Raw genomic sequence first — 17447 nt, forward strand, 5'->3', positions numbered from 1 at the left:
TCATAAACATTAATAATTCAAATATAATAAAGGTGAATCTACCAGAGAAGATGAGAACAAGGTTATGATAAAAACGAACCTGTTATAATTTACTTTTCAAAATTCAAAAAATGAATATAAAATTCAAACTCATTTTTAAAATATTAGTACTTAATGACTAATCATAGGTAAAATATATTAGCAGATGGCTAGTTTAAGAGACTTAACAATTTTAAGAAGTTTGAAAAACATATTTGGTTAAGGAAGACAATGATTAGTACTTACTCTCTTTCTTTCCATAAGATTTTTTGGAACTCATCCAAATGCACCTGCAAAGCTGAAATTTCAGGAACTCCATTCTCCAGAGGCAGATTTATTGCCTGCAGTCTTAATCCAGGTCTCACTGTACAGTTTTCAGAACCACCATTCTTGAATAAATCAGAACAATCTAGATTGAGTTTCACCTCTTCATTTAATTTTAATGGGTCAATAATCAAACCTTCTTCCTGAAAGAGAAAAAAATACAAAACAATTATTATTGTTGAATTTTAAAATCCAATGTAGAAAAATCATGAAGAAAACATTTTTGACAGGAAATAAAATGTTATGATTCAGCATCAAATTCATATTTTCATTTATTTATCATTCTCTAATAGTGTTATATGGACAAACTTTAACTTATATATTTTTAGGCTTTTTTTTCCTTTCAATGTTCTACCATATTCTAATAAAATAAGTTTCCCTGCAGTCTTTTAAAATTTTCCATTTACAGTGGAATACGTTATATCTAACATAAACTCCATACATCATGAAAAGCTTAACATTTTAGATGGAATTATAGAAAAACAAGATATTAATTGATTTTATGTTTTTAGAGATGGAATTAAATAGAAAGGGGTAATAATATAAAGCGTAAATAATACAAACTATTTAAAGAGATAACATGAATTCCTAAAGTTTCCCAAAGTATGTTCCATGAGTTGTTAATAATATTTACCAGATTAAAAAAAATATATGGGGGGTGGTTCATCAATAGATAAGTGTATGAACTGCTAGATTAAAGTTTACAAATTTCTGTTATGTGCAGAATTCTCAGAAATTTCAAGATTCCAAATATACCAAGAAATTCCAGAAGTGGGTAGTGTGAAGTATTCCCTAAAGGTATTTCCCTATGGTACCCATTTTACAGGAATTAATTGTGAGGCCAGAGTCCCAAACCTTGGGAAATGTTTTAAACTACTGTATGGATAATTTATTAATAGTGGCTTATTAGGGTAAATGGAGAGAAATCTCTCTAAATATCTTCTTTTAACATAAAAAATGCTGGGGTTCTTCTTTGGCTAAAAATACTAGTAATATCAGTAATACGGACTGAATCGTGTCTCCCCTAAAACCCATATGTTGAAGTCTGCACCCCCCAACCCCCAGTACCTCAGAATGTGACTGTATTTGGAGACAGGGTCTTTAAAAGGTAATTAAGTTAAAATGAGGGTCATCAGGGTGGGCCTAGTGATGGTATCCTTATAAGAAGAGGAGATGCAAACTCATATATATAGGATGGATAAACAACAAAGTCCTACTGTACAGCACAGGGAACTATATTCAATATCCTGTAATAGAAAATAATATGAAAAACAATATATTTATATGTATAACTGAATCATTTTGCTGTACAGTAGAAATTAACACAACATTGTAAATCAACTATACCTCAATAAAATAAATTAAAAAAAAAAAAGAAGAGGAAATTTGGACACAGACACACACAGAGAAAAGGTGATGTGAAAACACAGGGAGAAGACCGCCATCTATAAGCCAAGGAGGAAGGCCTCAGCAGAAACGAGCCCTGCTGACACCTGGATCTCAGACTTCTAGCCTCTAGAACGGTGAGAAAATAAATTTCTGTCGCTAAAGCCACTCAGTCTGAGGTACTTAGTTCTGGCAGCCTAAACAAACAAATACAGTCACCACTGGTTTTGCTATTTTCTCTTCCCTCCCCATTACTATATACAGCATTCAAATATGCACATAACCTCTAGATTCCTCTGGATTTTTTTCTGACCTTTCTATTTATGTTCTCCTTGGTAGGATATTCTCTCTTTCCCAAGCACTCTCTGATGGACTCACACGTTTTGGAACCAATTTGAAAGGGGTCTCTCTGTGCATAGGACACTTCTATGAAACTAGGAAGCTTCCGGTCCTGGGTGACTCTAGCTTCCAAGGCCTCTTTTTGATGTGACAAACTTTGCTTCTTTTTCAAGGCGCTCAATTCCTTCATGGTCATCTCTAATTTTATTCTGAGCTGTCTTCCTTCCTCCCTGGCGCTGTTCCTTTCAGCTCGAACTTTACTCCACTTTTCTCTCCAGTTGGCCGTGCAGTCTGACCACCATCGCATGGTCTTCTCCATCTGAGCGGCTCTGGCCTTGACCTCCTCCAGTTCCCGCAGGCGAAGTTCTTCACAAATGCCCCAGTCGTTGATGCTGCAGGAATGAGCATGGGAGTTGTGAGCGGCATGAGATTGCAGCACATGAAGGGGCAAACAGGAGCTACAGGTGTCCCTGGGGGATGAGGCAGGTGCCCCCAGGTCACACGGCGGTTTAACTGATGACTGCTGCATCTGGAAGATTTGTGTTTCTTCAATTAACCGATGAATGGAATCTAAATTCATATTTATCTTTTCAGGCCTAAGAAAAGACAGAGAACATAATTGCATTTGAATTTCCTCTGCAATTATAAGAGCAAGACCGACATTTAAAACAGAAAGTGATAAAAACAATGCATCTTCTCAACATTGCATATTTTTCTTCCCACTGTAAAAATAGAGAGGAATTTATGCATTTGTAATTATCCTCAAAGAAACAGAAATCGCTCACACTTAATTTTGCCAAACGAATACAAATAAATATGTAAAGATGCAACTGGGGATAGCACAGGACGTGATCTTAACAAATCCAATTCTTTTCACGTAATATTTATTGTAACACACATTGTCCATTAACTGCTCAATGGTCCCCTTTTCCCCTGCTAACTAAAGCACAATTTGTTCAGGTGGAAGGCAGAAGCTGTTGATCTCTGGAAGGATAAGCCCCTATTCCAATCCCAGGGGCTAAATCTTGAGTGGTCTAAATCTTCCATGACAACCCCCATTTAATTTACCATTCACTGGTCTTAAAGCAGCATATGACCTGGTTCTGGCTGATGAGATGTGAGGGGAAGTCTGCTAGAAAAGTTTCCCATCTAGAAAAATGTGAAAACATCAAAATGAGAAACCCTTTTTCCTCTGCTTTCTTCCTGCTTGAACAAAGACATGATTCTGGAAGAAGGTAAGTGTAACAGCCACCCTGTAATGTTAAAACTGGTGGAACAGATGGATGAAAAGAGCTTGATGTAACAATGGAGTTGCAGCATGAAACAAAGAATCCATACCTCTGGTCTCCTTGCTATGTGAGAATGATTAGCTATATTTATTTAAGCTATGATTGTTGAGTTTTCTGTTACTTGGAGTCAAAATGACATCTAACTGATACATGAATTAATTTCCTACTATGGTTAATATTATGATAAGTTCAAAAAATACAATATGAATAAGACATGGTCTTTGTCCTTAAAGATTTTATAGTCCAGCAGATGAGACAAGCACATAAAATTTAAAATACATAATATGCCTATAAAAATACATTTATTTAATCAAATTTTTTTAGCATTGTATTATGTGTCAAATCAATGTTAGCTTCCTAGGGTATGGACAAGGTACTCTAGGGAGAACTGCCAAAGAAGTAGTGAGCTGTTTCCTAGAAATTAAGAGGCTTCACAGACAACACTGAGCAAAGTCTCAGTCATTTCAAAGCTTTAAAAAGGAAATAAAAACAGCTTTCCATATAAATAGCAAAGACAAATTAATTGGTAAATGCAAACCTTTCTTATCAGTATGTACACCCATTACTTTATTCAATATAACAACATAACCACGTTGAGGATTTAGCAAGTGGAACATTTTCTTTAAAATAAATGCTCAAATCATGAAGGTTAATCTAAAATTAATAAAGTCCTATTGTTGTATAAGATTACCCATTTTTATTATCAAAGAAGATTTTCTGGTGTAAATAAGCTTAGATAACATTTTGTATTCATGACATTAACTACTCCCTTTTTTTATTTCCTCTTATATAGTTACAGATCATAAACTGTCTTTTTATGAACCATCTATTTAATTAACTGAAGGGGTTTCATTATACCAATTAAGTTACAAAATACACTTCTATTCACTGAAAACAAGAGTATATAATATTAAATGCATATCACTTGCAGTTGTAGAAAAAAACACATTTTAATAAGTGTTCTGTAGAGATGTCAAACCAATTCACTCCTTATTATAATACTTATTATAATAATATAGATTTGTGGTTGTAATTATTTTTGTTAGCATTAGTATATGTCCAATCATATTTGAATTAGTGCTGACTTGGAGCAACTGTTCCTTTCATTTACTGTAACTCAGAGGGCAATGATAATATAACTGACCAAATTTCTTGGACCATTAGTAAACCAAGACCAATATTAAAAAAAAAAGAACAAGAGGAACTCTTAATTAGAAGCATACCAAGTATTATATGTATATATCTGTATCTGTATATATTTTTATATTTATATATATATATATATATTTCACTATTTAATGATATATTTCTTTTGGTAGAAATTCCAAAATGAAGACAGAATATTTATTTCAGCGTATTAAACTTAAATTTAACCTTGCCATTTTTCAAAATAAATCAGTATCCTAAAATTGTAATGTCTTTTAAAATGTCTAACTTTTATTTCACTAGTGTTTTGAAGACTCTATAATTAGACTCTGGTACATTGAGATCTTGCCTACCAATTAACTATGTATTTTTTCACATCTGACTAAACAAAATTGAGTTGGGTTTAATTATTTAGTCCTTGAATTTCAATAGTATTTCCTGTCCTAAAGTGTTTCTCAAGCAAGTGTAAATGGGGATATTTAATCCTCATGTGTATTTATTAAAGCATTAATTTTCTCTATACATATGTACCTAATCTTCACGTTTTGTTTCAGATGATGATGAAAGTATTTTTCAGTGGTTGTAGCACAAAGCCTTTGATATATGGGAAAATATTTTAATGCTATTGACTCTGGTTTCTTATATTAATTTTTGGATTGTTTTTACCACAAAAAAAAGGAGTGGGGAGCACAGGGAAACTCTTGGAGGTGATGGACATGTTTATTATCCTGAGCATGGTGATGGTTTCATGGTGCACACATATGTCCAAGCTCATCAAATTGTATATATTAAATACATGCAGTATTTTAAACCAATTACACCTCAATAAAGCTGTTTTTAAAAAGTTCATACAACCAGGCTACCACGATTACTGCAAGTATTTTTGAATGTAGTATATAGCCATATTAATAAAATTTGATGGGTCTACAATGTATAGACTATATTACTAAATGTATTATTTCTTGCCAAAGAGGAGCTTAATGTGTGAGACATTGGGCTCCAGAGTCTATTGGTCCAAGTTCTGACTCTGCCACTTTCTAGGTAGCTGAAAGTAGACAAACCACATAAATTGCCTTTGACTCATATCCTTATTTGTAAAGGAAAACAGAATCATCATGTACCTCACTGAGTTCTTGTGACCATTAAGTGGGAAAATGCCTACAGATTGGCTAGCCCAGACTGTCTCTTAGGCAAGGTGACAATTCTTCTCAGTGCTATACAAGTCACTATGTATGTCACCTTGGACTATTGTACTACTTAATTTTTTTCAGTTTCTTTCCTCTCTTTTGAAAGAGAAATGCTGTGCTTAAAAAATAGGGATAGCAACAGATAAATGTGATTTATAAAAAGAAAGCTCTGAATTTCATGTAATAAGGGTACAATCTCAATTTTTATATCATATTAATATTATTCAGTACTATTATTATCTCCATCCCAGATATGAAGAAACTAGGGCTTAGAGTTCTAATGTAGCCAGCCCAAGTCAGACACTAAGAAGGAGTCAACCCACAGAAAACAAATTTATGGTTACCAAAGGGGAAAGGGAGGTGGGAGAGGGATAAATTAGGAGCATGGGATTAACAGATACACACTACTATGCAGAAAATAGATAAACAACAAAGACTTACTGTATAAAATATCTTATGATAACTTACAATGGAAAATAATCTGAAAAAATATATATATGTATATAACTGAATACTTTTCTGTATATCTGAAACTAACTCAATATTATAAATCAACTATACTTTATTAAGAAAAAAATTTTTTAAATAAAGGAAAGGATAAAGGAAAAAGAAGGGGTCAATCCAGTTTGGGAATTGAGGAAATTTGAACCCAGGGCCAATGCCCCTCCATATCAAAAATCTCCAGCTTCAAAATATCTATTTGCACTATAGTGAGATCACCTTTTAGATTATTTCATAAATACATCTGACAGAGTCTCATTCTGGATATTTTTACGTTCAGATATCTCCCATTAAATCAAACTACAAATAGTCAACTGATCCTGACATTGCGTTTTGAGTCAATTCAATCTCCTCCTCATTGCTTAAAGGACCTGCAAGGTCTAGGCTTGTCCATTCCTCCATGCTTTCGCCACCCTGGTGTGTCTGTATCTTGTACAAACCTCACCTCAGTGATCTCCTTTGTGCAATCTGATTGCTATGCAGGTGCACTCTCCCCTCTCTCCACACACCCAGTTCCTCCTGGCTTCCCATCCTTCAGGAAGCAGCTCCTGGGACCTATGCTTGACTCTCCTCCGTCCCCTGGAGGCCCTACATCTGAGGCCCTCCCTCTGGCCTCCTCTGTGATAGTGAACAAAATAGACATGGCTTCTGCCATCCTGGGACCTTGCTAACTGCCAATAGCAATAAATCAAGCTAACACATATTTTCACTGTCTTTGAAAGAAATAAGCAGTGTGTTGTGATTTAACACATACCTACATACTGAGAGAAGTCTCTCTGAAGTGATGTCTTAAGTGTTATCAGAAGAATGAGGTGGACCAGAAATAAAAGCATTTTTGGCATAAGTTTCAATATCAGGGCAGAACAAAATAGGGCCCAAAGGGATTTTTGTTTTATTATTTATATGTATTGCTTTCCATTAACCTATAGGAAATGAATTTTATATGAAACCCTTCTTAGATTTTTTTTCTAAGACACACAGGACCTCTAATGCATATGCAATAATGTTAATAAAAGCCATAGCAAGGAGAAAATAGATCAATACAGACATAAAACATAATGCTAAGGAATAGTTACAATAGATATGACACCACACACTGTGATAGAAAGAGAAAAAGAAGGATCAGTTTTTAATATTCAGGAAAGTAAAACATCATATTGTATTTTAAAATGTGACCTGTCAAACATGCACAAGTGATTAGTATAAAAATGTATGCATTTTGTATGGGTCAACGCAGAAAAATACAATATATTTTAGGAATGTTTTGCAAGAGAACACTAAATATTAAACGTGAAGACTGCAGCTGTGATAGTGAGTTAAGTGAAATAATTACAATGAATGGCCATATGACATCACATTGATATAGGTCAAGTTTTGCCCACAGTATTTTTAAAATATTATATTTAAAAAATCCATACATGGTGGCAAATTATACAGACAGTTACAGTCTACATTTGCTGATGTGAATGTGAGATTCTGGAATCATGTAGAGGCAGGAAATACTTGCACAAAAAAGGCAACTAAATAATATAAAATTTGTGCAAGTTGCCATTTATTTAAAACTTAGATACTTTATTTTCTAAAAGTAGTATAGTATAAAATAAGCACAAATACAAACGTTTTGTCAATAAAACATATATATTTATGTTTTCCAAGAGTCATTATTGAATTTAAATTGCATTATCTGATCAGATAGAAATTATCTTTATTTTAAAGAACTGGAATTCATGTGATAAGCCCTGCCTTTTTTTAGCTGACTCTTCATTGTTTCCTATCTTTTTAACTTCTTACTATTACCTAGAATTATTGAAGCCATGTATCACTGTTTTAAATTAATGTGATGTCTTTTCTTTAGTCTAGGTTTCCAGGAAAAATTATTTGAGAAAAATAATGTTCCTTAGATAATGCTCAATAATAAAAAATTAACCTCATTTCTTATAAAATAAACTATTTCAGAATAATCTCTCCACATAGCATCTTGATGTTATCGCTACATTTCCAGAAAATAGCAATGTTTTCTATGCTTTTAGAGGCTAAGAAATGAATTGCTACATTTTTAGGTCATAGGTAAAAGTGATCAGTCTTACTTCTTCAAGAATATGAATGAAGGAATAAAGAAAGATCCAAAATCCACAATCCATGTTATAAAGTACCAATGTATCATTTGTAATGAGTCTTGGAAAAATAAAATTTCTGTTTTTTGGCAGGCTGATCACCTTGAAGCTTTTATAGTGCTTTGCCTGCCAAGCACAAACTTAGGTTCAGATAATTTAAAATTTCTTGGAGGATATAACATAATTTAACTATTCTTGTGTGGTACTTGGGGTGTCAATCAGGTTCAAGAAAGTTCTGTTTTAAAATATTCCTGAAATGTCTCACCAGTGAACAAATCTTAAGACAGAAAGATATTTCATCTAAGATTTGCGTTTACAGCTTAAGTATATTTCTTCTAACAGTACATATAAAATCTGTGCTACTTACTACCTATTTGTATGGGAGCCTGACACTTGTTGAATTCCTTAGCATTTTTTAATATTTATGTTAATTTCAAGGTTTCAGTGAAGAAAACCACAAACTATCCCAATTTTCTCATGCAATCTAATCCAACTTAATCGTGCCAAATAAATAAGCCAAAATATCCATTGAGACCTTAAGACAAAAGTTGAAATTAGTATTAGCTGTGGTAGAACTATAAAGCCCAGTCGAATCTTATTTTCATGTAAGAATAATCTTGCTACAATTTCCAGGTGGCTAACAGTCAGGGTGCACATTTTATTAGAAAGAACAGCAAAAACCTTGTCATGTCAAAGATCCTACCACTTTCCAAAGCTGGGCAGGTGACCCTGAAGCTGGAATTTACGTTGCTGTGTTTACACAATTTTGTGTAATTTCACAGAGATTAAATAATGTAGAGGACAATAAAACTGTGCCCATAAATATTAGTTAGAAAATTAAAATCCAGAAGAGCACATAGCCAACAACTCAAAATTATAATTATTAAGTCATAATGTGAGACAAATGACCCTATGAAATAACTCCTATCACAGTTTCATGACAAACCACGTGGTGCTGAGAGGACATATGCTTTCCATTCTTTTTTCTGTTTGTTCTTTATTGATAAGGTATTCATTTGTTAACATTACAAATTTTCATTAATATTGAATTCATCAACATTTTCCAATATTTATGTCCATTTTAGGGTTACAGTGAACAAAACCACAAACCATCCCAATTTTTCTATGCATTTCCTAAGCAAAATTCCTAAGCCATACACCCCATTCACACGTGCTCTTAAAGAATGTGTGCAGCTAAGTCAGAAATTCTTCATGGATCTGGTTACACTTTGTCCTGAACAAGAGAAAGTTCTTTTCATGTCAGTATGTTTCAGTAATGTTTTCTCACACCCATTTGATGGACTGTATGTGTAGCTGCCAAACTATTCTATGTCAGCTGACTGGCAAGTTTTCACAGGCTTAATAATGAAGTTTGGAGAATACAACCCAAATGACTGTCATATTTACTTTTGAAATGCAGTTATAAAAGATTTTAATAAAAATATTTATTCTTGAAGTCTGTTCAATTTTCCCGACAGTACATTCTTTACATTAATAATACAAATTGACTGAAATGTATTCCACATCAAAAAGCTAAGAGAAAAAAACTGATATCAGAAGCAGAAATGTTCTAATGTATTTAGATATTTGTGAGCTATACCTATGAATAATATTTCCAAATACTTTGTTTCATTCACGCTACTTCTTACTAAAGCAAAGCAATATTCACATAAAGGCATGTATGATATTGTTTGTGAAGCTTTACTTCTTATGCATGATCTGGAATTTAATTATCAGTGTAAAGAGCTTAAAATTGGTGGCAGAGATAAAAATTCACCCTTTTGAATGATCAGATCAAAGAAAAAGTCTTTACAAAGCCCAGCTACCCAAAATCACAAGACTATTGGTTCATCATATGCTATAGAGAGCATACAGAAAAGATGGGGCAAGACATGTTTTATTCCGGACAAGAGAAAGACCAGATTTAAGGAATCCACACCTCCCCAGAGTTCAAGAGGTAACTTGGCAGCCCTTGGGTTTGCAGCTACTCTTTGTAAGAGCTAATGAGGACCCCATACCCAAAATATTTGCCACAGTAATCTTCAGAAGTTTCAAAATTACTACCCCCCAACAAGAAGTTGTGTAAGACTGTCATCTTTGCCTTGATGTTCAAATAAATCAACATTTTAAATACAGTAGTATTTATTTATTCAGTATAATCATTAGACAGTGCCATGATAAAACACATTTAAGTTGAGCTCAGGGGCAGTAGACAATTCTGCAAATAATCAACACAGTAAAGGTGGTATATTAGTTTACTATTTCCCCTGTAGCAAATTACCACAAACTTAATGGCTTAAAACAACACAGACTTATGTTACATTTCTGAAGTTCAGAAACCCCAAATAAATCTCTCTGGACTAAAATCAAGGTGTTGGTAGGGCTGGTTTCTTCTAGAGGATCTGAAAGGAGAATTCATATTCTGACACTTTTCAGCTTCTAAAGGCAACTGCATCCCTTGGCTCGTGGCCCCTTCCTCACATCACCCCAATCCTTTGTTCCCATCATCACATCTATTACTAACACTGATCCTCTCTCCTTTTATAAGGACCCTTGTGATTATATTGGCCCTGCTGGGATAATCCACAATAATCTCCCCATCTCAAAATGCTTAAGTTAATCACACCTGCAAAGTCTCTTTTACCATACTGCATAAGGTAACTTATTGCAGGTTCTCTGGAGATTAGGGGTTAGGATGTGGGCACCTGGGATGGGGGGCATTAGTCAGCCAACAACAGGTGACATAGTGAAAAGAGATTGAACTTTGAAACCACAAAGATATGAGTTCAAATTCTTGCTTTGTCATTTACCACCTTGTGACCTTAGCAACTTAATTAACCTTTGTGATAAAGCTTCCTCATCTATCAAATGGGGATATTAATAGTTTTGTAATAAGTTGTTTCAAGAATGTCACATGAATTTTCCCTCGATACTGGATCATTCTCTTTAGCACACCAATTGCATCATTACCACCTTCCTCACCAAGTAAATGTCCCATTTCCCGGCACCCACGACAAAAGAGACAATGTAACTAATGTGTTGTTTCCTCTGCTTTCATTCCCTCACATCCCATTTTCTCATCAACCCATTTCAACTGGAAATCTGCACACTCCATTCCACAGAAATTCCACTTGTCAAGGTCACAAATGACCTCAATATTGCCAAATCAGATATTCATCTTTTTCCCTTGCCTAACTTGACATCAGTAATATTCAAAACCGTTGAAAATTCCTTGCTTTTTAAGCACATGTGTCTTTTGTTTTCCTTATCACCACACCCTTCTGATTATTCCATCACCTCCTCCTTCTTGGTCTCCTTTGTTTCTCCCTACTGTTCCTCCCTAAATATTAGAGAGTCCAAAGCTTGATGACACTAATGAGAATGTCTTTGCCATTGACTGCCAAATTCATATCTCCAGTCCCTCAATTTCTCCTGAGTTCTAGATTAATGTAGTATTTTCTCTATATCTCCACTTGGGTGTCTAATAGGAATCTCTACCTCAACATTGACCAAATTGAAATCTTGATCCTAAGCCCTCTGCAAATTTGTTTTTTCCCGTTGTTAACATCACAGTAAATGGCAACACCATCCATCCAACAGCTCAAGTCAAAAACCTAGTTTCTCTCTGACCCACATTTAGTCAGCAAGTTCTATCGTCTCATTTCTTCAAATTACTTCCTAGATCCATGTACTTCTGTCCACCTTCACTGTCTCTGTCTTGTGGAAACAATCACCACCTGTCTCAACATTACTGCTACTGAAATGTCTATTAACACTTCTCTCTATCTATTTGGTATGCATCAGCCAAAGAATCCTGTAAAAAATTTAAATAAAAATATATAACTCTAATTAAAACTTACCAATGCCTCCCTATAACAATTAGAATAAAATGAAAACTTTTAACCACAGTCTCAGTTTCAAATGATCTAGCACCAGCCTCCCTCCAGACCTCAATTCCTACCATGCCAGCCCTTCTCTACCTTCCCTTCTTGCTCCGGTCAAGCTGACTTTCTTCCTATTCTTTGAAGAGGCCATGCTCATTCCTGCCTTGGGACCTGTGAGTGGAATGCTCTTCACTCAATCCTTGGATTTCAATATGTTCTGCTCTGAGTATTTAAAATTTAAAAGGCAATGAAGGTTCCAACTAAGAGGGTAAAATGCTAACAATAGAATTTCAAGCTTCAACCTCCAGATGTATAGTAAAATGTGTATAATAAAACAATTTTTAAAACACTTTTAATGTACATTTTACATGATGCTTATGGAAGTTCTGTTTGGTAGGTATGGGTGCCTGGACCAATGTCAAGAAACCTGATAAGTAGCAGAGACAGGACTTAATTTAGATCTTTCATCTCAAAGTTTAGCGCTATTGCCACTATACCGAGTTGTTTCTTTCACAAATATTCAGGATAAATATCAGCATCCTGACCCAAACACCACAGCAAAGTGTGTTGTCTCATTGCTTCTTAATTTAAGGAAAGCGAGGGCTTGGGGGAAAAATTTAGTTTCAACCCATCAAAGCATCCAGAAGTCTACAGAATTTATCAGCCAATACCACCTTCTTGTGTTTCTTATAACAGAAAGATCTAAATGCTAGGAAGACTGGGTGAAGAAGAAGGTTGTGGCATGAACACTTCATGCCCTGTTCTCACAACCTTAGTCTCAGAACAAGATTTTCTTTTGGAGCCCAGCTTTACCGCATCAACGTAGCATTAAATTGCCTGTTCAAAAGAAGAAAATTAAGGAATTTAGGTCTCAGTACCCTGAAGGTGCTTTCCCAAGCCACCTCAAAAAATGTATACCACATACATGAGTGTGTATGTATATACATGTGTACGTGTGTATATACACAATGTACATATACATATCTATACAAATAGAAAATACACATATTTTAACTGGGTTGTATATGATTTTAATAGTATTATTTAGCAGATTGAACTACACTTTTGTGTGTATTTAGGAATGTCAACAGTACTTGGAGAAAATAATTCCTTCATGGAATACTCTCCTGTTTTTGCTACAATTATACAGCAGCAAAGACTTAAGGGAAAATTATAGTTACTTTCAATGTATTTTGGATATAAATTTCTGTTTCATTATTGTTTCCAAGGTTCATGTAACATACTTATAAAGTCTTTTTCGGATTCAAAAAATATAAATCATCTGCATAGACTATCACATTCTCAGTAAATGTTTATTTCATTGTAGACCATGAATTAATAATCACTAACATACACTAAGATTATATTTTTACATCCAAATCATACATGCTTACTAAGCATGGTTTATGCTATGATAGAAAAGAGCAGGGCCTATTTTAAAAGACTAGACTTTTAAAAATTATTTGATAGGTTTGGTCAAGTAGAGGCAGATGTGCAGTTGAAATAGTTCACTGAACATTCATTTCTGTTAGATAGTAAGTGGTAAGATAAAAAAAATATTTTTAAGAATTGCTAAGAAAACTACCAAATTTCCAAAATCAAGTACACCTTAAGAATAAAATAATTTATTGACTCTGAGTTAACATTAACCAGAATTATTTTCAATGCCCTTCAATGCCACTGATTAATCTTCAACTCTGTATTTATGGCATTTAGATTCAAAATGAGAAAACTTCTTGGCATTGTACAGAATCTACACATTATTGTTGTATGTTGAAATCCAAACTGAAATTTTTGGTTTGTGACTTAGTCTAATCTTGCCAAAAGATCCCTGAAAGAAGTAGTTCAAGAGAGTTCTCAGACATCAAATATAAAAAAGAAAAGAAAAAAAGCAGCCTAACATATTAAATTATAAACATATGGATAGAATTTCCTTTAAACTACTCGAGTCTAAACCTTAAGGGTAAAGAATTTAAAAAAAAATATTTGAGGTTTCCATAACACAAAACATTTGAAAAGTTAGGGAATTCAACTACTCCAAAGACAGAAGAGATTTCTACTCTAATATTGAGTAAACTGAACCTTCTCTCCTACTATTTTGAAATATCTGTACTCTACAATTAAAATGGCAATCCTTATTATATAACCTTGTAATAAATATTAATGAATATATATATTAGTTGAGAGGTTTTTATTTATTATTTGTTTTTACATTCTGGAGCCAGAAAAACTAAGAGATCAAGAGAAAATGCAAAATAAGAAAGGTACATACTTTGTTTATAATTGAATTGTTATTGAGATAACTGTAAATTCACATGCAGTTGTAGGAATAATACCGAGAAATCCATGTACTTGTTAGCCAGTTTCTCCCAGTGATGACATCTTCCAAAACTATGTACGATGTCCCAGCCAGGATATTGAGATCAATACAGTTCACTGAACTTATTCCGATTTTCTCAGTTTAACTTGTGTCCATTTGGTTTGTCCGTGTATTTTTTCTGTACGATTTTATCATATGTATGGCTTTGTGTATCCACCACTCCAGTCAAGACAGAACCCACAGTCTTCATGTTCCCTCACCCTGTCACTAATCCTTGGAAACCACTAAATTACCTCCATTTCTAAATTTTCTCATTTCTAAAATTTTCGCATCGCAAAAATATTATGGAAGTTTAATAATGCATCATGCAATCTTTACAGATTGGCTGTTTCACGCATTCACTCTGCATAGTACTCTGGAAATCATCCAAGTTGCTGCAAGTATACGTATTCTGCCTTGGGGTTTTTGTTTTCATTGCTGAGGAGTATCCCATGGTAGGTATGTGCCACAGTTTGTTTAACCTGCTAACCTATTGAAAGACATCTGATCTGTTTTCAGTTTTTGGCTATTAGAAATAAAACAGCTATAAACATTGATATACATGGTTTTGCATGAACAGAAATTTTCATTTCTCTAGTATAAATGTCCATGAGTTCAACTGTTGGGAAATAAAGTAATTGCATGTTTAGTGTTATAAGAAACTGCCAAACTGTTTTCCAGAGTGACTATACCATTTTACATTTTTGTCCTCTCCAGCATAAGCGTTGTCACTATTTTTTTCATTTTAGCCATTCTGATAGGCATATCTCAGTGTGGTTTTAATTTGCATTTCCCTGATAGCTAAAAATGTATTTTTATGTGTTTACATACTATAATGTATATCATTTTTGGTGAAATGTCCTTTCATGTGTCTTAGCCATTTCTAATTGTATTTTTGGTTTTTACTATTAGGTTTTCAGAGATACAGTCTTTTGTCAGATACATGGTTTGCAAATATTTTCTCCCAATATGTATTTTCTCTTTTCATTCCCTAAACATGGCCTTTCACAGAGCAACAGTTAATTTAGATGGTGTCTAATTTATCAATTCTTTGGTGGATTGTGCTTTTGGTGTCCAATCTAAGAATTCTTCACCTAGCTCTAGATCCCAAAGATTTTCTCCTATATATTTTTATGAACGTGCAAAGTGGAATGTTTTACAGTTAAGTCCATTTTGAGTTAATGTTTGTATCACATGTGAGGTTCAGGACAAGTATCAGTTTTCGCCTGTAGAGGTCCAATTGTTCCAACACCATTTGTTGTCAGGTTATCCTTCCTTCATTGAATTTCTTTTGCATCTTTGTCAAAAATCACATGAGCATATTTGTTTGGGTCCATTTCTGGGTTGTCTATTCTGTTCCATTAATCTATGTGACTATTGCTCCCCATCTACAAGTACAACACTATCTTGATTATTGTACTATGTAGTGAGACAATATCTGGTGGAGTGATTCCTCCCACTTTATTCTTTTGTGTCAAGACTGCTTTAACTATTCTAGAGCTTGTGCATTTCTTTATAAACTTTAAAACAATTTCATCTATGTGTACAAAAAAAACTTACTGCGTTTTGATGAAAATTGCACTAAACCAATACATCAGTTTGGGGAGAAGTAAAATCTTTATTACACTGAGTCTTCAAACCTATGGACACAGCATGCCTCTCCATTTGTTTAGATCTTTGGATTCTTTCGGCAGAATTTTGCAGTTATCAATATACAGGGCCTATACATGTTTTAGGTTGCATTTTCTTTGGAGTGATTATAAATGATATTGTGTTTTTAGTTTATTTTTTCATGGATTTATATTAGTATATAGAAATGCAATTGATTTTTGGTGTGGTGCTCTTGTATACTGCAGACTTGCTGAACTCACTAATTCTAACAGTTTTGCTTTGGTTTTTGCAAATTTCTTGGCATTTTTCTATATAGACAGTCATGCCATCTGTAAATGGGAACAGTTTTATAACTTCCTTTTTGATCTAAATGCCATTTATTTCTTTTTCTTGCATTGTTGCAGTGGCTAGAACTTCCAGTGCTATGTTAAATAAATGAGCAGACATTCTTTCCATGTTCCCAATCTTAGGGGAAAAGCATTCAATCTTTCAGCATTAAGTGTGATGATAGTTGCAAAGTTTTTTTCCAGGTGCTTTTTTTCAAATCAAGGCATTCCTCTCCATTCTTAGATTGCTGAGACTTTTTTATCATAAATGAATGTCGAATTGTATCAAATGCTTTTCTGTATCAGTTGATATAATTATATGATGTTTATTCTTTAGCCTGTTGGTATAGGAAATTACACTGATTGATTTTCAAATGTTGGAAGTCTTGTATATCTGGAATAAATTCCTTTAGGTCATTGTGTATAATTATTTGTAACATTTTTGAATTTGTCATGGTATGATGTTGTTGAAGATTTTTACATAAGTTCATGCAAGATATCAGACTACAGTTTTCTTTTTTTGTACTGTCTTTGTCTGGTTTCAGGATCAGGGTAATAATGGCTTTAAAAAATTAGGTTGGAAAATATTCCCTCTTTTATATTTAGGAGGAACATGTGTAAAATTTGTATTGATACTTTAAATATTTGGTAGTGCTATGGTCCAAATGTTTGTGTCCTCCCCAAAATTACATGTTAAAATCCTAGTGCTCCATGTGATGGTATTAGGAGGAGGGGCCTTTGCAAGGTACTTAGGTCAGGAGCTCTCCTGAATGGGATTAGTGCCTTTATAAAAGAGACCCCAAGAGCTTGCTTACCCCTTCCACAAGTGAGGACACAGTGAAAAAGTACCAGCTATGAATCAGAAAAGGACCTCACCAAAATGCAACCATTATGGCACCTTGATCTTGGACTTCCCAGAGTCTAGAATGGTAAGAAATAAATGTCTATGTTGTTTATAAGCTA

The 17447-nt window shown here is 34.0% G+C and overlaps 1 protein-coding gene across 1 annotated transcript in view; it reads right to left on the reverse strand.

Annotated features, from left to right (window-relative positions):
- Window positions 1-17447, reverse strand: part of CCDC102B (coiled-coil domain containing 102B) — a 234522-nt gene that overhangs the window by 188888 nt on the left and 28187 nt on the right. Inside the window, 2 exon segments of the mRNA XM_082415917.1 lie at window positions 265-485; window positions 2042-2663. Coding sequence (XP_082272043.1) covers window positions 265-485; window positions 2042-2663 — 843 coding nt within the window.

This window comes from Balaenoptera physalus (assembly GCF_965194825.1).
Source record: "Balaenoptera physalus genome assembly, chromosome: 12".
Taxonomy (NCBI): Eukaryota; Metazoa; Chordata; class Mammalia; order Artiodactyla; family Balaenopteridae; genus Balaenoptera; species Balaenoptera physalus.